Source organism: Penicilliopsis zonata, assembly GCF_001890105.1.
Source record: "Penicilliopsis zonata CBS 506.65 unplaced genomic scaffold ASPZOscaffold_11, whole genome shotgun sequence".
In the NCBI taxonomy this organism is placed as follows: domain Eukaryota; kingdom Fungi; phylum Ascomycota; class Eurotiomycetes; order Eurotiales; family Aspergillaceae; genus Penicilliopsis; species Penicilliopsis zonata.
Genome location: NW_019208920.1, coordinates 296,689 through 321,900, shown reverse-complemented (window position 1 = coordinate 321,900; position 25,212 = coordinate 296,689). Strand labels below are relative to the sequence as shown.

Below are 25,212 nucleotides of genomic sequence, written 5' to 3'. Positions count from 1 at the left end.
CAAAGAACTGTACTGGGTACGAACGATGTGTCTTCAACCGACGCTGATGTCTATACCAACAGATGACGTCTCTATAGCACCATGGCGGCGATGGTGGGGAGAGTTCGACAGATGTCTTGGTAGACGCGGAGCAGTGATGGTTTGTCAGTGATGTCCCTGTAGTTGGGTTAGAGGGAGGGTTAGAGAAGGAGGCTTATAGAAAGGAACTTGAAGCGGCTGGCGACTTTGATGGACGAGAGCAGGAGGCAATAACATAACCCTAGGGTTTTACACAACCCTAGGGTCAGGGTTAGGGTTAGGAAGTTCTAGTCGATTGTTCAACTCTATGGTTAAGTTCTCCCAACCCTAGGGTTTGCTTCCCTCGCCGTTCAATCAGCCTAAAGCCAGACTTACCACCCTGGCTGTCTCCAGATCTACGTTTAGGGTTGGCCATCTGCATGAGGTATATTGATTGCTCTCCGCCTGGTGCTCATATATTCTTGGGATGAGCTGTTTCTTTCCCACTCACACTTCGGCTCCGTCAACCAGAGTATCTAAGAGTTGTTTAGCTATAGATCTATAACATACAGGCGGAGCAATATGCTGGCTACCTATATAGTAGTGACCTTAGCATTAATATTGAGAAACTGCAGCTATAGCCTATGCTGCTTATAGCTAAGTAAGCATCCTAAGCTAATAGTTATATTAACAGCTCACTATTGCAGCCCTATGTGATCTAGAGTAAGTTGTATATATATTTAATAAGGGTCTTAACAGCTGCCAGCTGGTTTACCATCATGTCTTTAAAGATGGGCTTGTCCATTTCCACTAGCAATAAAATGATAAGAATCCTCTCTAGCTCTAGCTTGAGTAGACTCTCCAGCTCAAGCAATATTGCTATTATAAAAGGAGCTGGTGTAGTATAACATATCTAGAGCTAGGCTACAGCAATACAGAAACCCTAAGATCTACAATGATCATGCCTATTCAGGGCAATAACTCGGTATCAAAGACAGGCTGCAGTAGTACTGGTAATCACACCACCAGGGTCTTGAGCAGCTGGTGTGATTGGGGGAGTTCTAGGCAGGGATTGCTTTCTCTATCTAGGGTTTCATTCAATGCGCTCATATGCGCGCAGCCATGGGATTCCACACTCGGCTTAAGTCAGTATTTCTTCCCGATTATCCATCTATAAGCATAGATTATGTTGATCCACTTCCAGAATCCCAAGGCAGGGATTCAATATCATTCCCAGACACGATACTCCGTCTGCGGGATCGCAATCCTCCACGGAGCATGCATTCGGTGCCAGCGGGTCGATGCAGCCTGTGTCTACAGCTTCCCTACAGTGTCCCGAAAGGTCTCGGTGCCTGTGAAGCAGAGGAGGAAGCGTCCCCTCTCCCGACCACCCACCAGCACTCGGGGCACTCAGCGGCTGGCCTCGGGGGCCCCAGGGGCCCCAGGGGCCCCCGGGGGCGCGGTAGGCCTGCAGAGCCTGGAGCCCGACGCCCTGAACCAGCCCGGGGACCTTCTGACGCCCGCCCCAACGGAGAAGCCCGCGGAGATGGGACCAGTTTGATCTGCTGTTTCTGGATGCCCAAGACAAAGACCCTTCCACTGCCCGTTGTCCTTCTTGCCTCCCCCGAGTGGCGAATGGTCTGCCGGCCTGCAGGGCCAGACACTGCCAGTCTTTTCGCCGCTGAAGTGTCCGACACCACTGGCAGGAGACGGGGGCCTGAGTAAGCCTAAGTGATGGGGCTCCAAGCCTAAGTGATGGGGCTCCAAGCCTAAGTGATGGGGCTCTAAGCCTAAGTGATGGGGCTCTAAGCCTAAGTGATGGGGCTCTAAGCCTAAGTTATCGGGCTTAAAGCCTAAGTTATCGGGCTTAAAGCCTAATTAATGAGGCTTAAGCCTAAGTGGTAGAGCCCAAGGCCAAACCAAGCCCGTCGAGTGGATGCAACGGCTGTTTCAATTACATTTCAGCTTCTACCAGGACCCCGTGGCAGATGAGTACAGAGTATAGACTAAGTAATCAGTAATTTTAATAAGACAACCTTGTTAAAATCAATAGAAATTATATTATATGTAATAAAAGTAGTATTCTGCTATATAAACTACTAGATTTTATTATAGATAAAACATAGGACCTTCTGCTCTAGGTAAGACCCTTGATCTAGGAGAGAGATCAAGTCTTTTCATTCTCTTATATAGATCAAAGTAAGAGAAAGAGATGAATAGGTGGTAGGAATTAGAAAAGAGGTAGTAATAGTTTAATAGTATATTCTATAACAGACTCAGTAATAATTCTCTAGTTCTTTTAGATTTAATCTATAATAATAGTACTACTGACTCCAGCCAGGCTGACATGACATATGCAGGGATCTTGCATGAGTCGGACCTCCGAGCTTTAAATCCCGCCGTATCTGACATTTGTTTTCCTTTCTTTGTTCCACTTCCATCCACTCATGTCCACCTTCAAAGTCGCCATCATCGGGGCTGGCCCTGCCGGCTGTCTTCTCGCACGGCTGCTGCATATCAAGCAGATCGAGGTGACCGTCTTCGAGGCCGAAGCGTCTCCCAACGCGCGCAGCCAGGGCGGCACTCTCGACCTGCACCCCAAGACGGGCATCGCCGCGCTCAGGACAGCAGGCCTCTACGAGGAGTTTTGCCGTCTGGCTCGCGTGGACAGCGCCGGTCTGACCATCACCGACAAGCAGAACCAGCCTTACTTCCAACTGCCTGCCGCTCTGGCGACGAATCCTGAGATTGACCGCGTGCAGCTGCGCTCGCTGCTCCTGCGTTCGCTCCCGGGGGGCTGCGTCCGCTGGAACCACCGCTTGATCGATATCAAAGAAGCCGGTGCCGGTGCCGGTACCGGTGCCGGTAACGGCAGCACAGAGCTGGTCTTTGCCCACGGGGCCACGGAAGGCGACTTCCACCTGGTGGTGGGTGCCGATGGCGCGTGGAGTTGCGTGCGCGCCGTGCTCGCGCCCAGCGTGAAACCACAGTATTCCGGGATTGCAGGGTACGACCTTTCGATTCCCAATGCCAATGCCCGGGAGGGGCCACGACACAGCTGGGAGTTGGTGAAAGGCGGCAATCTGTTTGCCTTTTCGGACGGCCAGTCCATTATGGGCCAGCAGATGGGTGACGGGAGCATCCAAGTCTCGGTCTGGGGCCGACATGCCGAAGACTGGGCGACGCAGATGAGAGAGAACCCCCCGCAGTCGCCAGAGGAGGTGTGTGGCGAGTATACAGGCTGGGCGCCAGAGCTGCTGGACTTGATCCGCCAGTCGCGCGGGGAGATGCGCATCAGTGCGTTGTATATGCTTCCTGTGGACTTCAAGTGGCCGCACCGGCGCGGAATGACCTTGATGGGCGATGCCGCCCATCTCATGACCCCGTTTGCCGGTGAGGGGGTCAACCTCGCTCTGGAAGACGCCATGAGACTTGCCGAGGCGATTGTCGCAGGGCACCAGCAGCACCAGCAGCAGCAGCAGCAGCAGCAGGCAGATGCGTTGGACGAGCAGATTGCGCGGTACGAGACGGCCATGTTCCAGCGCGCACTCAAGGCGCAGACCCTGACCCGGAAGATGATGCAGTGCATGTACTTCACCGAGAGGGCGCCCAGAACGAGTATCGCGAGATGGGTTGTTGCGCGCGCAGCGTACGACTGTCATCCAGTGCTCGAACCGGTCATCCATCCGTTCTTAGTGGCGGGTGTGTATAGCTTCTACTTTGTCTTCAAGCTTTTTGTATAGAATGAACTTGCATTGATATTATCTACTTTATGATCCATCCTCATCCATCGGTTTGAACAGACCAATTCCGCCGACCCTGGAAGAGACCGCAGCAGCTGCTGACCCTCCATCCAGTTGGCATTCTGCAGCTCCCGGGTCTGATCTAACCCCGCCTCGACATCCCAGCCCCGGCCTCCCTCCCTCCACGTAGATGGTCTTCCGCGTTGCCCTCCTCCCCCAGGCGGCCAGCCCGGCAATCTCGTCCTCCATGCCTTTGGCCGACGTCCAGGGACACACGGCACTGACGCTGATCTTGTGCGTGTCGGGCAGGGAGGTGCGCAGGGCGCACATCAGTCCCAGAACACCGTGCTTCGAGGCAGAGTACAAGGGCAGGCCCGGGGATCCAGTAAAGCCCGCAATGGAGCTGACCAGCACCAAAGACCTGTCGGCTTCCCGGGAAGCATCCTGACGCAGGAAGACAGCGGCGATACGCGCAAAATAGAGGGTGCCGAGGAGGTCGCCGTTGAGCGTCCAAGGTTCGGGGGCCTACCAGCTTAGCCAGTATTCATTTCACAACTGTTGAACTGTTGAACTGACCCTTTCGATCTCTCCAGGTCCAAATTGGATGGAACCAATTACTCTACTCGGAAATGCCCGCATGGTCCACGCGGCCATGGACACCGTATACTGCTTTGAACAGATGGAGGACAGAGGCAGGGACCGCCACGTTGGTTGGGATGAAATGCACTCTGTCGGCGTAACCGGCGGCTATCTTCATGAGCCCCGTTGGCTCATTGCATCGTTAGTGGTGGAAGTGGCTGCTATCGCAGGGTGAGGCCAAACAAGAGGATGGCTTCGGGATCAAAGCGAGCCATGATCAACTGCGATGGACAGTCGGCTTGAGGGTCAAGGGGATCCCATCAGCTAACCAGCAGCTATACCATCAGTATGGCCTTGTATGCACCGAGAAACAGCGCCGAGGTCCTATTTATGTAGTGTCGGAGGGAAGGTACAGGGATCTGGTGGGTGTTTATGTATGAGTATTAATAAAACATCGAAAGAACCAGGATAAGCACATAGATCCCTCAACTAAGCTATACTAATCTATGCACACCAGAAATTGGCATAACACTGCCCCTCCTCACAGTCATCCACCACGACATGGAAATCCTTGTTGGGACAGATCTCCAGACAAGTCTTGTAACTCCCACACGGGCTGTCGTACGGCCCATCCCCGTCAGCGATGTGCATGTGTTGCGTGTCGATCTCGAGGGAGAGTTTGATCGGGTATTCTATGGGATGTATAGTTAGTACTGATTCTGAGGTGGATGGGAGGAGATATACCTCTGGCGAGAGCGAGGGAGGCCAGAGCCATGGAGATGAGGAGGCGGAGTTGCATGGTAGATGTAGGTCAAGTATATATCACTGTATGGATAGAGGTTGATATTTCGAGCAAGCCTTGGTGCTTTTATAGCTATGGATATGCATGCTGCAAGGGGTATGTAGTAGTAATGTACATCATAGGTATCTATCCCTGTCAGGTGAAAACAATTCTCCTTAATCTGTGCTGTACAGAGTACTCCGTACTGTATGCTCTACTCTGCATATTCTTCTCGCTTTACTCTATGCATATATCTTCTCGTTCTCCCTCCCCTTCAAATGCAACCGGCGCGACCACTTGGCCCGGCTCTTGCGCAGGGCCCGCTGCGTCCGCTCGAGCGGGTAATTGACCGGCGACTCGCCGCCCGTGAAGATCATAAAGTCGTACAGGAAGGCGCCGATCATCGCCCCGGAGATGGCCCCCGCCCACGGGCCGTAGAACCAGTACGGGTTCGTGAACAGCTCGCTGCCGTACCCCAGGGCCAGCAGGGCGAGGCGTGGGCCAAAGTCCCGGCTCGGATTCAGCGCCGCACCCGTCTGGTAGGCAAACGAGATGGACGTGCAGGTGACCACCAGGCCGATGATCAGCGAGTTCATGCCTGCGCCCGGGGGGGCGTTCTGGTCGTCGCCCAGCGCCAGCACCGTCACCGTCAGGATGACCGTGCCCACGAACTCGGTGAAGAAGGCCGTGGCAGGGCCGATCCACGCCTCGCGCTGGTTCGTCACGAAGCTGTTGACGATGTCAGTGCTGGCATTGCTCGCCAGGTAGTGTTGGATCGAGCTGTGGTAGAGCCCGTACGAGACCAGCGCCGCGCAGAAGGCGCCGATGAACTGCGCCGCAAAGTACTCGGGCATCAGACGCTTGGGAAACCCGCGGTAGAACCACAGCATGATCGTGATGGCCGGGTTGAGGTGGGCACCGGACACGCCACCGGAGATGTAGATGGCCATCATCGTCGCAAATCCCCACGCCCAGTCGGTGGTGTTCGGGTTGCCGGCATCGGCGATGGTGACGGCCAGGTCCGCGCAGAAGCCTACCGTCAGCTGCACGAAGACGGCCAGCGCTTCGGCCAGCGCTTCGCGGTGATGCGTGCGGATCACTGACCACGTCGTATGGTTATTGTGCACCTCCTCCTCCACCAGCTCCTGGATCAGCGGGTGCAGGTCTTCCGGGTACGCCGCCTCGTCCAGGGCGGGAATGTTCATCGCCAGATCGTCGCCGCCGCCACCATCGCTGCCACCATCGCCGCCACCATCCGCCTCCTCGGGCACGGGGGACAGGGGCGCGTCGTGCTGGACGTCCTCAAAGTGTAAGTTTTCATGACTCGGGGCTGCAGGGGTAGTGGTGGCCTGATCCGAACCTTCCTCGACAGTGGACAACTTGTCGACGTCGGGGCCCAGCGCCGAGTCGCGTGGCCGACGGAGGGAGGAGGTCCGCGACACGCGCGACGACAGGCGCGTGGACTTGGCATCGCTGGTCAGCAGCTTGTCCAGAAAGTTGGCCTCGCGCTGCAGGCGGGCATCCTCGACCTGGGCGGCCATCTTGGCGGGCGACAGGGTGGTCTTGTCGATGCGACCCTTCTCCAGGTCGTTGGGATCGACATCCAGCCCCAACTTCTGGGAGTTTTCGGCGGGCAGCTGGGCGTTCTGGCGGGCCTCCAGCAGCTCCTCCCTGGTGGGCACCATGCCCGGCCGCACCACGCGCGGCAGCGGTTTGGCCAACCCCCAGACAGGCTTTGCGTTGGCCGGCTGCTCGTATGATGGGTTGAGCTCCGCGTAGCCCGGCTGGACAAAGGGCTCGTGGGCCAGACGCAGCTGCGGCGTCTCGTCCGGCCCGGCCATGGTGAAATTGCCCTGTGTCCTCTGGGCGAGAGTGGTCCGGGGTGCAAGACTGGGCACTCGATTTCTGGAGGCCACTGAACTGCGTCGTCGGAGGCTTCCATCGTCGTTATCCCCGGACTCATCCAGTCCTGTGGCAATCCTCCTGGTTGGCGAAACGTATGAGGACCTGCTGGGCGACTCGGGGCCACGAGGGGAGTTGGGCTAGATCAATGTCAGCCATTGAGAGGTTGTTTCTTTTTTTCATGCCGGGGTCTGAGCTCACCCTTGCCCTCGGGCTTACAGGCTCTTTCTCCTCCATCTTGAGATATCGAAGGTCTTCAAAGTCAGACAGTTAAGTATCAGAGAAACTGCAAATCAAGAGATAGACAGTCACTGAGAGAAAGAGGGAGGGAAAGAAATTTCTCCCTTTATCCCAGCGGCCTTAGCGCAAACAATATGACCCGACCTGACGCAATGACCAAAGGTTTCTTCATTGCCAGGATCTGACCAGTGGACCCAGATAGGAGAATGATTAGGAGGTGCTACTCCATAGAAAGGTAGTAGGTAGTAGCCAGCAGCCACCCACAACGAGCACAATCGGCAATCGGCATACGGCAGGTTGGCCCTCAATCAGGGAAGAAAGCCATGACGCCGGGCCATTTGGTGGCTGCCGATCGAATCCACGACCAGGGCTCCACTGAGCCCACCCATCCTGGGACCTGAAGTGATATTCGGTAACTAGTTGGTGGACGCTGTGGTGATTTGTAAAACGAAGAGCCGTTGGTCCCGATCGCTTTCCGGCGTCCGCACGGAGTACGCGTAGAGTGCTCCGTTGATGTTCGTCTATACACCCAGTCAGCCCAATGATAGTAGCTACCATGCGCGGGATCCTACTCTGAAACGCACTGGAAAGGCTTGATCGTCTGCCTGCTTCCTTCCAACCAGTCAACTCGACAGACTTCACAAAGAACTCCAGCAGTGACCCACCATAGAGCGGCACAGACGTCATCCGAGGGCAGGGGCCAGTGATGGCTTCTTTCTGACCAGAAATATGTAGAGAGAGACCGCATATACCAGGGATCAGAAGAGGTTCATTCTGCTGCACTCTGGTATTGTCGTTGTCGTGAAAGAGGAACGAAGAGCGTCTGCTTTTCCTTCTCCCACGTCAGGTACGAGAATCACGTGGGTGTCCTGTTCCTGTCCCGGTGAGAAAGGATGGACAAGCTTCTGATTGGCTGTCCTGGGTAAGCGGCTGAGTAAGCAACAGCATGTGTATGCATTGCATAACTCGCATAATATCACATAATATTATGCTCAGCGAGGCCCGAAGTATTCCGCACAAGTCCATAGGGAAATAGGACGATCTGCTATTATTGCTACTGTATATTAACTATGACTACATTCAATTAAATTTACAGATGATGGTAGATGTATCCTTGTTATGACTGGCTCTGATGTCACTGTTGATATGGCTGCCTAAGGCACTGGTTAATGTCACTCCTGCTGCTGCCTCTATTTAGATAGGTAACTTCATCCATGCTGTCGTCGCTCTTGAGTACTCAGAAGAGGTATGAATATTACCCCTACTTCTACAATTATCATTATGGGATACTGGGTACCCTATAAAGCACTGCTAATTGTCTTGTTCCAGTGGATATACTGCTTCTACACGATGTCTACTACTAGTATTCACCGAGCAAGCGATCCCAGACTGGTCTGTTTCACAGCCAACCTCGATTACTTCATAGAATTCGAGCTCAAAGATTACGCTGGACGACAGACGACAGAGACTGCGCGATAAGGGAGAGAGCCCACGCCGAAGGGATCCAACAGATAAAGAGTATCGGCAGCACTGGCAGCACCGGCTAAATAATGGCCAGATCACGCCGATGTAGTCGGCGGACTTTACCGGATAATCTACCTGAAGCCGAAGATTAGCGGATGTCAACATCAAGTGTTGGTTCTAGCCAGGTTTCGATGCCTCTGGGCGTTTTCAAAGGTCGTGGACATGGTCGCAAGAGAGGACCACGAGGTATGGCTTCTGTCTTTCAGAAGTCAGTGGTTAATAATATCTAACAAGATATACAGGCAATCTTCGAGTTGAACAGGCGCTCACCAACTTTTTACTACCTCGAGTACGAATGCCAAATAACGGCAATCAGAACGACGAGGGAGGTAAAGGACGAGCATATTAACGCGGCTGTTTCCAATCGCGATTCCAGGGTTGCAGGTCTGAGCTACTTCATCAAAACGAGCGGGAGGTCGCGAGAGAAGCGCCTGCGGGGGATTATAAAGGACTTGGAATTGCTGTGCTGGAAATACAGGGAAGGCAGAAATCTTGCCAATGGAAGGCTCAGATTTACCTTGTGATCATCTGTACTTGAAGAGATCAAATTCCGTTCCAGAAATCAGTAAATGCAATCTCATCTGAAATGATAGTCTTGATCTTCTCAGAGTTAAAGGCAGTTGAGATGGTGAATAGGCCATCAGAGATAGAATTGTTCACTGAATGCCTGCTACAGAAAGAATAACTCGATCCTGTTCACTGAGAATGCCTATCAGCAGTCTTCAACAATGCCAGATTCTGCTCGACAACCTCCCTGATCACCTCCTCGGCCAAAGTCCACCGAATGCCCAGTTCTCTCTCTGCTTTCGAGGCATCCGTAGGCAGCGATTTATCCAGGAACTCCTTTGCCAGCTCATTATCTTCCGACAGACCGAACTTCACCACGCCATCATAGTTCTCTTTCAGATACCGGGCGATCTCTCTCCACGACGTCCTCCTCCCCGCAAGGATATACTTGGATCCGTCGGGAATGGCTGCATCCAAGGCTCGGAGATGCGCAGAAACCACGTCGCGGATGTGCACATAGGTGAATTCATGCCATGGCTGGCCTGTCCGCAAGGCATCCAAGAGCATACCGTTCGTGATGCCGATCTTTCCACCATCCGCCCCGGTCTGCAAGATGTCGTGACCGTACACGAACGTCGGGTAGATGACCACCAGGCTGAAAGGGGGGCTGTGTCGTCTGTGAAAATCCCATGTGGCGTCGTTTGCGAGCATCTTGGAGACACGGTACAGCAGGAAGGAAGTGATGGTGTCGTTGGGACCGGTGAAGTCTGCGTCGGTATCAACGCTCAAATCCCAGGCTGGCTCCTCTATAAATATCAACAGTGAATATAAATATATTGAAGAACACTCTAGGATAACACTCTAGGATATACCTGTGACGATGCCGCCCCTGGGAACGCCCGCAAAGGGGACCAAGGCAGAGACTGAGGAGGTGATGACCACTTTCTTAACACTCGACACCCTGACGGCTTCATTCAGAATGCTCAATGTTCCCTCGACGGCAGGCTGGAAGGAGATCTTCTTGTCGATGGAAGGCAGCAACGGTGATGCAATGTGGATGACATACTCCACCCCGTCCAACTTTCCCGCATACGCGTCTTCTGCAGTGATATCGGGAACAACCACGAACTCGACTCGGTCAGCGTAGGCAGCTAGAAGATGTTGGAGCTTCTCGATCTGGGATTCCCGGCGGATGGCGAGGCGCACACGATACCCTGTCTTGACGGCTTCGAGGGCGGTTGCCGCCCCGATGAAGCCGGTGGCTCCTGTAATGAAGATGGCCATTGTCAGTGTAGAATAGATGACTGATTGAAAGGTCAATGACAGAAAGGATGGAGTAACTTGTCCTATTGTACAACACACGTCGCTAAGATACCCAATCACTTTCTACCTAATGTTGTGTAACCTCTATTTTTCTCTTGGAAGGACGCCTAATTTAAGAAGGAATTCAAGAAGAATACTGTTTATCTTATATTTGTATTCTTGTCATCTTTCGATTTCTCTTCTAGAGGCCTCCGGGTTATTAGACTCTAGAGTAGACATACGTATAGCAACAGTAGTAGTAAGAGCGATATTTTATATTATCTATTAATCACTATAACTAAAACTATTGCTTTTGCATGCTATAAATCAGTGACAGTATAATAAACTATCCTCATGAGTCAGTTTCTTATTAATAGTATTAATATATCTCAGAATTATAGGGCGCTTGACGACTCGGCACTCAAGTCAAGATAATTAACAGTGTTTCATAGGCCAATAATCCTGAGACAATGCCAGTGCAGATCAGTGGATTCAATTCCTCCTTGCCAGTTATTTATCTAGTTATGTAATTATTGTAGATACCGTCTTGGAACCAACTAATCGATACATCTCTCCAGGATAGGAACTTCCGGCCTCCCCTATTCATGCGAATTCGATGCTGCGATGGCGAAGATACCCCATTCCATGCAAGTGTCCAGGATGGCACAGACCAGTTTCGCCTCGAGACGTCACCATCGTCTTCCACTTTGCCGGAACAGGATAACGAACAGATCGATCGTTATTCATCGCGAGGAGGAAATCGGCGAGGATTAGGTGAGGAATATGAGAGTTGCTGCTCTGCTCCCTGGAACAACGGCAATTCCGACTTGAGAACATGTCAATAAATAAGTAGAAGAATCAATCAAGCTTAAATCAAGCTTAAATCAAGCTAAAAGACATCCAGATCAATCGATATTCTGGTAGGAAAACTGCGTGTCCAGATAAGGGGCAGCACGTGCTGACTTCCTCGCATTTCGCCGTGCAGATCTTTGTCTCACCTTATCTCCTGTCTCGACTTAACCAACGGTTTTCTCTTCTTTCCTTGATTTACTATTGAAAGAAGAGAAGAAAGAGAAAGAAGACAAGATAATAACCGCATGCTAACTCGCTAACGGCAACAGGAGGTACTCGCTTTCCACGCTTTCCACCACCGAGACGAGACGAGATTCAGACTGCTCCGATAGCTGTCAGTCTCCACTGCAGGCCGTTGCTGGCAGCACGATAATATCTCAGTGGAGAGAATCGAGAGAATCTCAAAATTGAGCGTTCGAGGCCCTGGGCGCTCTCCTGCCATTCAGACGAGGGCAGATGGAGCCACGGTTCGCATTCGCGTTCGACGCTCTCCACTGCAATTTATCCTAGCTCTCTTTCCCACGAGCCATGAAGGGGAAAAGATGGAAACAAATGGAGGAAAAACAATTCCACTCCCGCTTTCTCCTTATCTAGCATGGCCTGTGTAGCTGTCAGTTGATTTTTTCTTTTTTTGTTCGCCGAACAGAGACACATGGCGCCGAGTCTTCTTGTTCTTCCTGTCTGTTCGGGTTGCCCAGCATGGCCATCGAGGTGTTCGGCGTCTTTGCCACGCCCACCCTACGCAATCAGCTGATTGCCAATACTGTGCTGGTGGCCATGGCCACCATCATGGTCGGGTTGCGTTGTGTCTCGCGCCGAATGCAGCACAGTGCCATCTGGTGGGACGACGTCTGTGCCATTGCCTGTCTGGTGAGTGATGTGTACGAGAAACCCATCTCCTGCAGCCCATACGCTCACACAATGGTAATGCTTGATCCAGATCCACACGTACGGCTTGCTGGCTCTGGAATTCGTGTATGCCCGCATCGGAATGGACCGTGATGTGCTTGATATTCCGGTGCAAAACATCTCTCTCATCTTCAAGGTACTACTCAATGGAGAGAGAGAGAAAGGAAAGGAAAGAAAGAATTGGTGAGCCGAGGCTGACAAAAGTAGCTTATGGTCCTCTATGAAATCCTCTACTACGGCGCCACGCTGCTCGCCAAGCTCGCCTACCTCCTGCTATACATCCGCATCTTCGTCACCCGCGCGTTCCGCATCGCCTCGTGGGTGTGCGTGGGCTGCGCCATCTGTTACTGGCTCGGCAGCATGCTGCAGGTCTTCCTGCTCTGCAAGCCCTTCTCCTTCATCTGGGACCGCTCCATCCCGAATGGCCACTGCGCCAGCATCGAAGTCGCATTCACCGCGATCGGCGTGTGCAATCTGGTCACCGACGTGATGATCCTCGCGCTGCCCCTCAATTTCGTCTATCGATTACACATGAGCAAGGCGGCCAAGCTTGGCATCTACGCTATCTTCGGTGTCGGGTTCTTGTAAGTAATACAGAAAACTCTTCCAACCAACCCTCTCTCTAAAACTAGTCATAGTGTCTCTGCCATCTCCGCCATCCGCATCGACGTCATCACCAACATCAACGTCAACAATCTCTCCGAGTCAATGACTTGGGCCGTCTTCTGGAGCGTCACCGAGCCCGTCGTCGCCGTCTCCAACTCGTGTCTCCCCATGCTCCGCCCCATCCTGCAGCTCATGTTTCCGCGACAACCTCGCTCCCGCCAGCCCGGCTCTTCGTATCCCTCCCGCCACTGTCGGGCAGGCTCCGGGGCAGCAGGCGCAGCCAGCAACGATACCGGACCAGACGAGATCCCGCTCACGCTGGTCGACGAGGAGGATTTCGTCGACGCGGCCTTTTGCCGCACGCCGAGCCTGTTTCTATCGCCGAGCCCGGAACCCATTCCTGCGAAATCGATCCCATGATGCATTTCTTTATTGTATCCTAGAATAGAGTATTATGATTCATGTAATGTATAAGTATAGAGTATGAGCATAATGAAGTGTTAGTATTTGCAAGAACTGTTAATATCATTCATACCCAGTCATATGAAGACTAGTATATACTCTCCAACCCCTTCTGCTCTGATTCTATATGTATAGAGTGTATATATATTACATCTTGCTAACAGCGTACTTCTTCTTCAACTCCCTACGTAAGATCTTCCCCGCCGGATTGCGCGGAATGGCATCCACGAACAGGACCCCCCCCCTCAATTCTTTATACGAGGCGCCAGCCCTGCGTTTCACGAACGCGACAAGCCCAGCAGCTGTGGTCGGGGTATCCAGCCCGGGACCAGCGACCTGGACGTATGCGCGCGGCAGCTCCGAGCCAGCCTGTCCGCTCGGGATACCCACGACAGCGACATCGGCAACGGCAGGGTGACCCAGGAGGATGTTTTCGAGTTCGGCAGGGGCAACCTGGAACCCATTATATTTGATCAGTTCCTTGATGCGGTCTGTGACCACGAAGCTGCCTCGGTGGTCTTCGTACCCGACGTCGCCTGTTTTGTAGTACCCGTCTTCTGAGAAGGAGTCGTGCGTGGCTTGCGGATTATTCAGGTAGCCCAGGAACACGTTCGGTCCTTTCACCCACAGCTCGCCTTCTTTCTTCCCGTCGGATCGCACTTCCTCGCCTGGGATGGGCACGTACTTGGCTTGCATGTTGGCGACGAGGCGGCCTACGCTGCCTGGGTGGTCTCTTCCTTCTTGCCATGTCTGATGGTCAGAGTCATAGGGAAGTGTGAAATATATGGGAAGTGGTGAAAGATGGAATACCTGAGAATGAAGACATGGAGAACACTCGCTCATACCATACTGCTGGCGAACAATGATACGGCGCTTCTCCCACAGCGCCTGGATTAGCTCGACGGAGAGCGGGGCGGCGGCAGAGTTGAACAGCCGGAGGGAAGACAGATCGAATTGCTCGACGAGCGGGTTCTGCACGAACTGCAGGATCACCGGCGGGACGGTGTAGACGTATGTGATGCGGTGATCTTGGATTGCCCGGCAGGCGGTCTCGAGCTCGAACCGGGGCATCACGTAGGTGGTCAGACCGAGGTACAGGCCCGAATTGATCAGGCAAGTGACGCCGTAGATGTGGAAGAAGGGCAGGAAGGCCAGGGCGCTGTCCCGGTGTGTCAGATATCCATCGTCGACGGCCGCCAGCTGGAGCAGGTTGATCACGATGTTGGTGTGGGAGAGCATCACGCCTTTGGGCAGACCTGTCGTCCCTGACGAGTACACCAAGACGGCGACTTCTTTCTGGGGATCTTCCACCGGCGGTCGATGTGCTGCTACTGCTGCAGCATCTGGAAGAGCACTTGCAGCACACTGAAACAGAGACGCTTGCGTCGGATCGTCGATCACAATGATCCTGTCGGTCGCCAGCCCGACCTTCTGGCAAGCCTGGAGAACGGCCGGGTATTGTGCCTTCTGGGTGACGACGGCTTTGGCGCCCGAGTCTTGCAGGTAGAAGGCGAGCTGGTCTGCCGGCAGATTTGGGTTTAACGGGCTGGCGATGCCTCCAATGGCCAAGACGCCCCAGATGATGGCGGGCGTGTCGATGGAATTGCCGCAGACCAGTGAGAGCACGTCGCCCTTGTGCCACCCGAACCTGCGGCGGAGAATGTGTCCGACATGGAGAGATCTTCTCTGCAAGTCATGGAACGTGAACGAGCGACCGGAATACACGTCTGCGAGGATCACTGAGGCAGTCAGTATACTAACTATAGCTTAATTATACCAGAAAACGATCCACTCACCCTGGGAGTTGAGAAACGGCCGGTCGGGGCGCTGGAACAGAAAGCTCCATATATCTGTCGGTGGGATCGGAATGTCAGGGTATTGTGAAGGGACAGCCATGGCGATTTGGGGAACAGATCGGGACAATTGAGTGTGGCTTTATATATAGTGGATACTCGAGATCCTTTCTCCAGACTTTCTCCAATAATTTAGTACAATTGAACCCCGCAGTCAGCCTGTTGACAGACCCAGTTGGAGCTTTGGTGATTCTCCCAAGTCGAAGTTCGGATAACAACACGGCAGTTCGAGGAGTGACTAGGCCTGGATGGGTTAGTTAGTATGTAGATTATTGCTGCCTGAGGCAGTAAAAAACCTTACGATCATGTGCAAATCTATCCCAAACAGGAAGGAAGTTTCTCTGCACCTACTAAGGATAACAATGATGTCTACTCATTCAGACACTACAAAGCTTTCTTAGGTATTATCATTGGATTCATGCATTTTCCGTCTACGAACTAACTATGATAGAAGAAGAAACAGTTTGGGAGGCTAGGAAAGGAATACAATGCCAAGAAGAAGAGTGAAGAAACCATATAGCAGGCAAGTGGACGAATCAAGGTTGACACTATGAATAGTGAGAAGCTTTGGCAGTTCCACATGGGTTCCAATATTGGACCAGATGGGCTAGAGGTACTGTTCGACAATGCTACCCTGCTGGCATCCTGGGATTTTTCTGCTGGTCTTTTATTTCCCCATGGATCGACAGATTAGTTGATGCTAGTCTTTGGTATACAGGCTAGGCTGCCGCCACTCAAGTCATCCGCTTGCACTGCGTAAAGAGATTCGTCGATGGTTTATTATGACATAAATATTATCAGCATGAAGAAGAACTATAGACATCGACAACTCCAAACTTGTGGATGAAGGATGGAAATATTTAAGAATAGAGATTAGGAAGGTGCAATTAAGTACTTTTTCAGCTATATAGTGTAGTCTAGAGATTGTCTTGTCTTTTATTAAGTGAATGGCCAGTAGAGTGAATAAAGACTTTTTTATGTCAGTGTAAGCAGCATTATATCTGCCTGTCATTTGATGCCTGACAATTAAGGCATGGATCAGGTGAGATCCCATTTTGGAAGGCAAAGTGCCCCACATGCCTGGCCAATAAAAGACCTCATTTATGCTGTCATAACTTGAATGCTATCTAACCATTTCTGGACTAAGGTTGATGCCTCATTATTGAGGCTGCATAGTGCTTCAAGTACATTCATGCGTATCTTGAGGACTGTCTATAAAACATGGTTTACAAGAAAAGATTATCATTATAGAAGGATAGTATTCATATCATAGATTTTACAAGGATTGATGAGGTTATAAGCTTGCTGATGTATTTATATTGCAGCCACCAATCGCGCCCTACTGGACGATTCCCTCGGTCAACAACCCCTCTTTCGCGTATAGAGTCATCTTATGAACTTAATTCTCAGTTCTTCACTCTCCCACAATAAGTATCTTGAGTATACCGTCTTAAATACTAGGAATACTGCTATACGTGATATACAATGGCCTCAGAACCCGTTCATTTCTTCGACCTCTACTCCGATTTCCCAGGTTAGCCAACAGAAGATTGATTAATAAACAATTAATTGAAAATATAGGACCCCTCAAATCATGGTCCCCCAACACGCTGAAAACCCGAGCAGTGCTCAACTTCAAGGGAATCCCCTACACGCAGAGCTTCACCTCCTACCCAGACGTCAAACCGCTGGTTTCCAGCCTGGGCATCCCCCCCAATAAAGAGGGCAGACCGTACACGCTCCCCACGATCATCCACAAGACCTCCCTGGCCTCACCCGATTCGAACCCGAACGGCGCGCTGATGGATTCGCTGCCCATCGCCCTCCATCTCGACCGCGTGTTTCCCTCCCCGCCGCTCTTCCCGTCCGGAGACGCCAGCTACGCGCTCTTTCTAGCAGTGAATAAACTCGTGACTGTCCTGGCGCCGGCGTTTCGAACCATGATTCTCCCGCGGGTAGCTGAGCATCTCGACCCGCGTGGACGGAGGTATTTCCACGAGACGCGGTCTGCAGCGCTTGGGAAGCCGTTGGACCAGCTACGACCGACGGAGCAGCGGGAAATAGACGAACTGTGGAAGCTCGCCGAGACAGAGTCGGCAGTGCTGCTTGGTATGCTCAAGGGGAGGGAGGGGATCAAAAAGGGGCCCTTCTTCGAGGGCGAAACGGCCGGGTATGCGGATCTGCTGGTCGCGTGCCAGCTGGCGTTTATTGGGCGGTTCGATGACGAGCTGCTGGAGAAGTTTCTGTCTCTTGGCGAGGGGGAGTTCAGGGCCCTGTATACGGCTTGTTTGCCTTGGTTGGAGGGTCAGGGAGAGGACAAGGAGTGGCCGATTCAGTAGTGGAATATAGAAAGTTTAACGATAGTAGTATCCCTTGGTTATCTAGGTTTGTGGTCTGTCTAACTGAATATATCCTCCGTCCGTCCATAGAGCAATTCAGCCAGTGGACGCACGTCCTGCTCCGTGTCTAGATTCAACACTATCTCCTCAATGGCAGCCCGTCGGTGTGCGGTGATGACCCCGGCGGTGACGACCCTCCATTTGTCGAGGATCTCCTCGTTGGAAAGAGGGATTTTGTTTCCGCGCGGGGCGTCGACAAACTGCGTCAGAGTCGTCAATGCAACGGTCTCATCATCCAGCCCGATCTCGACATGGATCCGCTGCTGGTATGTGTCCAGGGCCGGGTTGTGCACACAGACGATCCTCTCCATCAGCTCCCACACCTCCACTCGTTCCAGCTGAGCCGGAGCAAACTGCGCCGGCTGCACTTGGCCGTCCAGCAACTGCATGGCCGCCGCGTAGACGGCAGTCATCTGGGCGCCCGTCGGGGTGAGCGGTTTCTCGGGCTTCCAGCCGCCCTTCTTGAACGCCGGCTCCGACATCTCGATTGTGATGCGACGGATGCGATTCACGTCTTTCATTTCACCCGGGTGACGGACCTGCAGGGCAATCAGCCCGTCGATGGTGCTGTGCGTGGCCGCCATGGACGCATACGGCTTCACCACGATCCGATCCATCTCCCAGCTCGATCCCAACGCCTCGACCACCCGTTCAGGACGATAGCGCGGCTCCCGCCCGTTCCCCAGACTGAACGTGCTGAGAAAGCCGCCGTACGGCCGTTCCAGCACCCGCTTGATCCCCGTGTACCCGCTGCGCGCCATCAGGGCAGCAAACAAGCCATTCCGCGCCGCAAAACCATGCTGCATCCGCTTCACGTTGCTCTCGTACTGCGCAGCCATCAGCCCGCCCGCCTGCGTGCATGCCATCCCCATCGCCTCCTCCGTCTGCGTCGCCGACAGGCCCAGCAGCTTCGTCGCCGCTGCTGCCGCCGCCGCGGGGCCGAAGATCGCCCCCGAATGCCACCCGCGAGACAGCACTTCGACCCCGTACACGCCTAGTCCGACGCGGGGGCCGGTCTCGTACCCTGCTATCGCTGCCAAGAGGAACTCTGCTCCTGTCGGTGACTGATATGGTGTTTCCTCTGCTGCTGATCCATTATGTTCCAGTACTGCCAGTAGGATCGGAAGCACGATGGCGTTGGAATGGATAGGGGCGTCGCGGTGGTAATCGTCCAGCTCGAAGCCTTGGATGAAGGTGCTATTCAGCAGAGCGGCGGAAAGCGGGCCAATTCTCTGTACAGAACATTTAGAATATATATGAATAATGTACGAGGTGAATGGATAATACCCTCTCCCATCCGATAATCTCACACGCCCCCCCTGCTTCCATGGAGAGAACGCCGTGAACGGCGTCTTGCGACCAGGGCAGTTGGGCGCCGATGAGGGCGCAGGCCAGCCCATCGAGAACCAGGTATTTCGCTCGCGTCACTTGCTCGGGGGGGATGTCGGCCAGCTTGAGGTTGGAGATCCAGTGGCATAGTTCTTCAGTGGCCGATTCCATTGTGAACAGAATTTAACGAGAATTGGCAGAGGGTATTAATGATATTTAGCACGGAGTAGATGTTGTCAAGTAGATGGTTGAGGTAAATGCAAGTGAAGTGAGGGGAATGACATTATATACTGGAATGATAACAATAATCAAAATAAAGTAGAAGCAAATAATTAAATAGTTAAATTCTAGATTGGCATGAATAGCCGAATTGATCTCCAATCATAATAAGTCGTTATTCACTCTTGTATATAGATCTAGGAACTACGAACGGCGAACGAAAAAAGCCATAAACTCGTCAACTGGCGTCTCATCGTTATGAGCTGCCTGGATGATGCTCTCGACCTCCTCCGAGCCAAACATGACGCTCATGTTGCGGCGAAACTTATGCATCACCCCGTCGAGAGTCTCGGGTCGCTTGTGATGCCCGACGGGGAACTCGACGACTACCTCTTCTAGCACCTCGCCGTCTGCCAGTTCGAGTGTGATTGCATTGGCCACGCTCCGGATCTGTGGGTCGTAGTAGTCGGCAGTGAAGCCGAGGTCTTCGGTGACTGTGATCTTCTCCCGCAAGGCGTCGACCCGCGCATCTGTCGCCCAGGGCGAGTCGTCGAGATAGTCTGCTGTTTCTACCACGGACCCCTTGAGCAGGGCGACGGCAACCATGTATTGCAGGGAATGGTCGCGGTCGGCGGCGTTGCGCAGGGGACCCGTCTTGTCGATGATCGTCACCGCGGACTGTTGCGTCCGGATGCGAATGGCCCGGATGCTGTCCGCGATGTTCTCCTGCGCCACGCCGCGCTGTCTCAGGACTTCTCCCGCCTGCACGGCGGCTTCCACGGCAGAGATCCCATGGCCCTCGGCGGTGATGAGTTTGAAGAGCACCGTCTCCATCACCCGACTACCGTAGGGGAACGCCCGTGTGACCTCCTGTCCGGCATACAGCGCATCGCTGAATCCCCATCTGGGTGCCGAAATGGCGGTGCGGATTCCTACCGTGGCGCCTCCAGAAAACGAGGAGCAGAAGGGTTCGTTTGCCTTCTGGCTGCGTTGCGTGAGCAATGCGAGATGGACAGCCCGCATGCACGCATCGCCCGCCGCCCATCCCTTCCGGGGCCCGGCATTCGGGGCCTGGCGGTAGGTACGCAGCGGGTGGCCATCAACCCAGGCGTGGGAGACAGCAGCCAGAGCCGCAGACTCGGACAGACCGAGTAACCAGGCCGCCACGGCGGTCGAGGCCACTTTGACGAGGATAACATGGTCGAGGCCATGGGCGTTGAAGGCATTCGTCTGCTGGAGGATGCCTTGGATCTCATACGCTTTGATTTGCGCCGTGAGGATCGTCCGGAGGGGGATTCTTATTGTTCAGAAGGATTTCAAATCAATATAAAAAAGAGAGTCGGGTCACTGCTTACTTTGTATCCTGCTGGCTTAACCAGTCCGCCACACTCAGGATCGCCCCCAGATTATCAGATGGATGCCCCCATTCAGCCCCGGCATACGCATCGTTATGATCGAGATACCTGATCAACGCCCCGAGATCAAAGGCTCCCTTGAGCGGATCAACAACGTGGTCTGTCCCAGTCACGCGCACCCCGCCCGGAACCACTGTCCCAGACACAACAGGCCCGACGAGAGCTCGACAGTCTGGGCTGAGGTGGAGGGTCTCAATCGCGCAGCCTAGAGCGTCTAGCAAGGCCACTCGCGCCCTTTGATAGACGTGCTCCTCGGTGATTTGTCCATGGTAGACGTACTCGACGATGTCTCGGATGATGGGATCGTATTCAGCCATCCTCTTTCCGCTGCTGTCCGGAAGGATCGTTGCGTGGGAAAGACACGGCACAACCCAGGGAGAGAGACCCGTCATAATAACGACCACAGCGTCGTCTGTCTGCCCTGTGTCTCCCCATTTCCTCACCTTGCAGCTGAACTGTGGATCCCGGCTTGTTGGCAGTCGGGTATTGTTTCCCTGACGATGGCGGGGGCTGGCTGAAGCGTTACGAAGATTCCAATCCCTGTCCAATTGTCGGTTTGAAGCGATTCCCGAGAGTTTGGGCTGGTCCAAGCCACATGACCGCGTTAGTCCGTATCTGGTAAGGGAAACTGCTAGCTGGGATGGACCTTTTCGGTTAGCCCGAACTAGAAGCTGTCACTTCTCCCACAGCAAGACAGAAGAGATGGGGATCAGGCAATTCCCTGGCCTAGTTATCTGGCTAACTGGTTGGCTGGTTATCTGCTTATCTGGTTAGCTGGTTAGCTGCTAGGTGCTAACTAACTGCCGAAGCTACTATTACTTCTTCGGCTATGGAGGTGGAGGTCCTGCGAGGCGAGACTAAGCCCAGTCCCTGAGACCTCTATTAAGAGGCTGGACGCTCGTCTCTCTTTTCTATTCTGTTCTCTGTTCTCTGTTATATCTGCTCTTTGTTCTATCTGTTCTCTGCTTTATCTTCTATCGACATGGAAACTACGAAAGACACCCTCACGGTGACGGATAATCGAACGGCCAAGTCCTACGAGATCCCTATCGTTCACAATTCCGTCAAGGCAACCGAGTTCAAGCGAATATCGTCAGGGCTGAAGATCATGGATCCTGGCTTCCAGAATACTGCCGTGGCCGAGTCAGAGATTACCTACATGTGAGATATTCCAAAGACGTCGATAGAAGACTGTGAGCTAGAACTCTGCTGACGGAGAAGAGACGGGATCAAAGGAACCATCCAGTATCGAGACTATCCGATGGACGAGTTGATCGAAAAACACGACTTTGAAGATGTCTCCTTTCTCTTGATCTGGAACCATCTGCCGTCGCAGCAAGAGAAACTCAACTACCGACGCAGCCTCGCCGCCAGGGCAAACCCGCCCCAAGCCGTTATCGACACCGTCAAATGCTTTCCGTAATACACCTTAAAGAGTGTCAAGTGAACCAACAAATTGAAGGAGTACTGACTGATAATTTTAGCCGCGACACTCCATACCATCTCATCTTTACCGCTGGCCTGAGTGCGTGGGCAGCCACAGACCCGACCACCGTCCCCATCTACACCGGACAAGAGATTTACCTGGGGAAAATGGACGCCGTCGATGAGGGAGTGAAGCGGACCATCGCCGCATCCATGACGGTCATTGCGCTGATTTTCTGCCACTACCGCGGCGTGCCCTTCACGGCCCCGGATCCAACCGCCTCGATGGCTGAGAACATCCTGCTGATGATGGGGGTTGTCGACCTCAAGACCTCCCGGCCAGATCCCACCATGCTGCGCATCCTCAACCGGCTCTGGATCGTCTATGCAGACCACGAGATGACCAATTCCACCGCTGCCAGCCTGCATGTCGGCTCCGGGCTGGCCGACCCTATGACCTGCGTCAGCGCCGCGGCGTGTGCCCTCTCGGGCCCGCTGCATGGCGGAGCCATCGACCTGGCATACAAGATGTTTGAGCGCATCGGGTGCAAAGAGAACGTGGGCCAGGCCATCGAGGAGGTGAAGCAGGGCAAGTTCCGCCTCTTCGGCTACGGCCACCGGATCTACAAAACCGTCGACCCGCGCGTCAAGCACCTCAAACGCTCTCTCGCCGAACTCTCCCACAACGTCGAGGCGGATCCGCACGTCTCGGTCGCCATGGAGATCGAGCGTCTGGCTTCGCAGGACGAGTATTTCCGCTCGAGGAACTTGAACGTCAACGCTGATCTGTACGGCTGCTTTGTGTTCTCCGCCATGGGGTTCAAGCCGGAGATCATCACCGCCTTGTTGCTCGCCGCTAGGATAAATGGTATTCTCGCCCACTGGCGCGAACAAATGAGTACGTTTATATCTCTCCCACCTTAGACGAAGCATGGTTCATTCTAATTGGTACAGGTAAGCCTGCCAACCTCTGGCGACCTCTTCAGGTTTTTACTCGTGCTAAGTTATGACGACTTTGATTTGGTAGTATATACATGTGGTCTATTTATCTCATCTTTAGCATTGCGTTTTCATCTATATATCGCTATAATTCTAGAATCTAACAGCCTTCTCGGTTTGGACTTGGTATACCTTATTCTCTTTGATGGTGATAAGATGAGATATACAAACAGCACCATATTTCAACGTTTCATTACATGTCTTTCCCCCATAGACAATGGGTTTTTTACTATATTGACTGAGTTTCATGGCTAATTTCCATATCCATCTTCAATCTCCCAAGTTTTAGTGTTTCTGGCTTCTTACCCTACTGATTTCATACTATCTGATTGTCAAGATATGCTCGTGCTATCACTCTTTTCCCGCTTCCATCATTTTAACAGCTGCCCCGCTGGTCTCGCGTGAAGCAAATAGTGGAAGATGCCTAGTTGCTACCTTCAAACGTTCAAGTCGGGATTACATGCCAGATAGGGTCCTGCCATTTGTTTTTTCTCCAAGTCAGAACTTATTTTGATAGATGAGGGATTCTTATATCGCTGGTAGTTCTTTGTACGTTATCCTGCGCTTTCTGACACCTCTCGCCAAGATTGGTGTACATTGTCTTTGCTTTCTCTCCGGCATCTGAGTCCATGCACTGGGCGCTGAATTCTTCAGAGACACCCCAGGTATAATGAGTCGAATTGTTCACCCACACCGAGGCGGTATCTACAACGGCAGAGAGATATGTTCGTGGATAGATGCGAGGCTACTTGTCTTACCAGATTGGGTTTCGAGACAAAGCTTGGAAAGTATAATCTTAAAGGTTGAGGGCTTTTCCATCGTGGCTTGAGCTGTGGCCAGTCTTGCTTGCGCTGCTCTGCGCGGGGACAATCCTTCATCCTTCCCCCCGTCAGCGTGCTGTTCAGAGCAGCAAGAATAGGAAGATACCGTTAAACCACTGTATAAATACTGTTGTAGAGACCATCTTTCCCGGTCTGAATGATCAGGTAGGCATCCATCATCTGTAATATAAAGCTGAGGAGTGCGCACAATCTCCTGTCCGAAAAAGACCCATACTTCTACCAGCTTTTGAGTGTCCTTGACCGGGGCTCCTTTTCCCTGAATGACGCTGCAGCTTTCTGTAGTCGACACGGCAGCCAAGAGATTGGCCATGAAGCTGTACCGTTCGGGGAATCGTTGATAGACCTTGTCCAAATTCTGGCATTATTCTTCGACTTCTCGCGGAATGATTTCGCGCGAATGGGGAGCATCAATACGGCTCCCTCCTGACGATAATCCACCACATCCCTAATCTGATGATCTGCAGCGATACAGTTGACTGTCCATCCGTAGGAAGTGATAAATAAGCATCTGCTTACCGTTTCATATCCGGAGCGAGACGTCTGACAGATCGATCCACCCTGCTTGTTGCCCCCATCAAAACGCTACACCATACTTCGATCAAATTCCGCAGGGACATGCATCTAGCAAAGAAATCAGATATTAGTTAAACTCTTTCGAAAAATAGATATAATCCCTTATGAATGGCTCTGTCTGAGAGTTGAATTGACCTCAATCGCGAACTGGGTTTCATGGTGAGAGGGAAATTGGCAGCTCGCCGAGAGCAGCAACAACAAAATAGCCAACCAACAGTACTGTTAACCAAAGATTCTTGTCTCCGACAATTTCATCATCCCAGTCACTCAACCCTATGGTTTATTCTATTCACTCTATTATCTCGGGTATAAAGTAGATGTCTGAGAAGAAAATCTCTTGTCTACTGCTCTCAAACCACAGATTACTTGCAAGTCTATCCCACTCCCTCTGTGACTCACCGGCTGCTACTGCATATTTCAAGTATCTACCACCCGATTTCTGAAGCCTCTTGGCTGATGATATCCTCGATGCTCGTCAGAAGACCAGATCAGCCAGCTGGACAGCGAGATGATACTCTTTCAGGACCGCAAACAGAAGCCGCGGTGTATGAAGATGGCGAGGTGACCATGGCCCAGGCAGCACATGGGCAGTGGATTACCTGGGTATCAAGCCAAATACCACTTTGTCCTAATGAAACATACCTAGAGAAAAAGCGCTGCTTACCTCGTTCTTGATTAGTTCTACAACTCCCTCCTCTCCCTCGTCAGCAATCGACGATACACGCCGCCGTTCGGATAAGAATGCTTGAGCTAT

At 52.7% G+C, this 25,212-nt stretch overlaps 13 protein-coding genes across 13 annotated transcripts; 5 read left to right on the top strand and 8 right to left on the bottom strand.

Moving 5' to 3' along the window:
* Positions 1–1,119: 1,119 nt before the first annotated feature.
* On the top strand, positions 1,120–2,033 carry ASPZODRAFT_26686 (hypothetical protein). Its single transcript, XM_022728059.1, has 2 exons — positions 1,120–1,146; positions 1,202–2,033. Exon 2 carries the CDS (start codon positions 1,276–1,278, stop codon positions 1,720–1,722), a length of 447 nt encoding a protein of 148 aa, XP_022579836.1. The 5' UTR covers positions 1,120–1,146; positions 1,202–1,275; the 3' UTR covers positions 1,723–2,033.
* A 411-nt stretch (positions 2,034–2,444) lies between these two features.
* ASPZODRAFT_69672 (hypothetical protein) lies at positions 2,445–3,740 on the top strand (the record flags this gene model as incomplete). Its single annotated transcript, XM_022729595.1, has 1 exon — positions 2,445–3,740. The coding sequence occupies one exon, from the start codon at positions 2,445–2,447 to the stop codon at positions 3,738–3,740; it is 1,296 nt and encodes a 431-aa protein (XP_022579835.1).
* Positions 3,741–3,767: 27 nt separating this feature from the next.
* On the bottom strand, positions 3,768–4,394 carry ASPZODRAFT_17540 (hypothetical protein; the record flags this gene model as incomplete). The annotated part of the gene is made up of 2 exons (XM_022727048.1): positions 3,768–4,265; positions 4,317–4,394. The coding sequence occupies 2 exons, from the start codon at positions 4,392–4,394 to the stop codon at positions 3,768–3,770; spliced, it is 576 nt and encodes a 191-aa protein (XP_022579834.1).
* A 146-nt stretch (positions 4,395–4,540) lies between these two features.
* Positions 4,541–5,118, bottom strand: ASPZODRAFT_17539 (hypothetical protein; the record flags this gene model as incomplete). The annotated part of the gene is made up of 3 exons (XM_022727047.1): positions 4,541–4,617; positions 4,865–5,011; positions 5,064–5,118. 3 exons carry the CDS (start codon positions 5,116–5,118, stop codon positions 4,541–4,543), a joined length of 279 nt encoding a protein of 92 aa, XP_022579833.1.
* Positions 5,119–5,253: 135 nt separating this feature from the next.
* ASPZODRAFT_571419 (hypothetical protein) lies at positions 5,254–7,197 on the bottom strand. Its single transcript, XM_022728664.1, has one exon. It carries the CDS (start codon positions 6,939–6,941, stop codon positions 5,343–5,345), a length of 1,599 nt encoding a protein of 532 aa, XP_022579832.1. The 5' UTR covers positions 6,942–7,197; the 3' UTR covers positions 5,254–5,342.
* Positions 7,198–8,079, bottom strand: ASPZODRAFT_571420 (hypothetical protein). Its single transcript, XM_022728665.1, has one exon. It carries the CDS (start codon positions 7,927–7,929, stop codon positions 7,453–7,455), a length of 477 nt encoding a protein of 158 aa, XP_022579831.1. The 5' UTR covers positions 7,930–8,079; the 3' UTR covers positions 7,198–7,452.
* Positions 8,080–9,462: 1,383 nt separating this feature from the next.
* Positions 9,463–10,557, bottom strand: ASPZODRAFT_143961 (hypothetical protein; the record flags this gene model as incomplete). The annotated part of the gene is made up of 2 exons (XM_022724964.1): positions 9,463–10,079; positions 10,146–10,557. 2 exons carry the CDS (start codon positions 10,555–10,557, stop codon positions 9,463–9,465), a joined length of 1,029 nt encoding a protein of 342 aa, XP_022579830.1.
* Positions 10,558–12,126: 1,569 nt separating this feature from the next.
* ASPZODRAFT_153015 (hypothetical protein) lies at positions 12,127–13,362 on the top strand (the record flags this gene model as incomplete). The annotated part of the gene is made up of 4 exons (XM_022725924.1): positions 12,127–12,297; positions 12,368–12,472; positions 12,544–12,920; positions 12,975–13,362. 4 exons carry the CDS (start codon positions 12,127–12,129, stop codon positions 13,360–13,362), a joined length of 1,041 nt encoding a protein of 346 aa, XP_022579829.1.
* Positions 13,363–13,551: 189 nt separating this feature from the next.
* Positions 13,552–15,300, bottom strand: ASPZODRAFT_143959 (hypothetical protein; the record flags this gene model as incomplete). Its single annotated transcript, XM_022724963.1, has 2 exons — positions 13,552–15,143; positions 15,201–15,300. The coding sequence occupies 2 exons, from the start codon at positions 15,298–15,300 to the stop codon at positions 13,552–13,554; spliced, it is 1,692 nt and encodes a 563-aa protein (XP_022579828.1).
* Positions 15,301–16,742: 1,442 nt separating this feature from the next.
* On the top strand, positions 16,743–17,596 carry ASPZODRAFT_70011 (hypothetical protein; the record flags this gene model as incomplete). The annotated part of the gene is made up of 2 exons (XM_022729633.1): positions 16,743–16,791; positions 16,839–17,596. The coding sequence occupies 2 exons, from the start codon at positions 16,743–16,745 to the stop codon at positions 17,594–17,596; spliced, it is 807 nt and encodes a 268-aa protein (XP_022579827.1).
* A 59-nt stretch (positions 17,597–17,655) lies between these two features.
* Positions 17,656–19,156, bottom strand: ASPZODRAFT_143957 (hypothetical protein; the record flags this gene model as incomplete). Its single annotated transcript, XM_022724962.1, has 2 exons — positions 17,656–18,888; positions 18,944–19,156. 2 exons carry the CDS (start codon positions 19,154–19,156, stop codon positions 17,656–17,658), a joined length of 1,446 nt encoding a protein of 481 aa, XP_022579826.1.
* A 227-nt stretch (positions 19,157–19,383) lies between these two features.
* On the bottom strand, positions 19,384–20,936 carry ASPZODRAFT_152985 (hypothetical protein; the record flags this gene model as incomplete). The annotated part of the gene is made up of 4 exons (XM_022725919.1): positions 19,384–19,401; positions 19,448–20,148; positions 20,194–20,501; positions 20,560–20,936. 4 exons carry the CDS (start codon positions 20,934–20,936, stop codon positions 19,384–19,386), a joined length of 1,404 nt encoding a protein of 467 aa, XP_022579825.1.
* A 368-nt stretch (positions 20,937–21,304) lies between these two features.
* ASPZODRAFT_133962 (hypothetical protein) lies at positions 21,305–23,178 on the top strand. Its single transcript, XM_022723397.1, has 4 exons — positions 21,305–21,780; positions 21,841–22,038; positions 22,104–22,942; positions 22,999–23,178. Exons 1-4 carry the CDS (start codon positions 21,602–21,604, stop codon positions 23,052–23,054), a joined length of 1,272 nt encoding a protein of 423 aa, XP_022579824.1. The 5' UTR covers positions 21,305–21,601; the 3' UTR covers positions 23,055–23,178.
* The last annotated feature ends 2,034 nt before the right edge of the window (positions 23,179–25,212 follow it).

Bases quoted from the DNA above. Each gene is read 5' to 3' on its own strand.
- ASPZODRAFT_26686 (XM_022728059.1), top strand. From the start codon at position 1,276: ATGCATTCGGTGCCAGCGGGTCGATGCAGCCTGTGTCTACAGCTTCCC.
- ASPZODRAFT_571419 (XM_022728664.1), bottom strand. From the start codon at position 6,941: ATGGCCGGGCCGGACGAGACGCCGCAGCTGCGTCTGGCCCACGAGCCC.
- ASPZODRAFT_571420 (XM_022728665.1), bottom strand. From the start codon at position 7,929: ATGACGTCTGTGCCGCTCTATGGTGGGTCACTGCTGGAGTTCTTTGTG.
- ASPZODRAFT_133962 (XM_022723397.1), top strand. From the start codon at position 21,602: ATGGAAACTACGAAAGACACCCTCACGGTGACGGATAATCGAACGGCC. The intron at 21,781-21,840 runs GTGAGATATTCC...CTGACGGAGAAG, and splicing joins GAGTCAGAGATTACCTACAT to AGACGGGATCAAAGGAACCA. The intron at 22,943-22,998 runs GTACGTTTATAT...TAATTGGTACAG, and splicing joins CCACTGGCGCGAACAAATGA to GTAAGCCTGCCAACCTCTGG.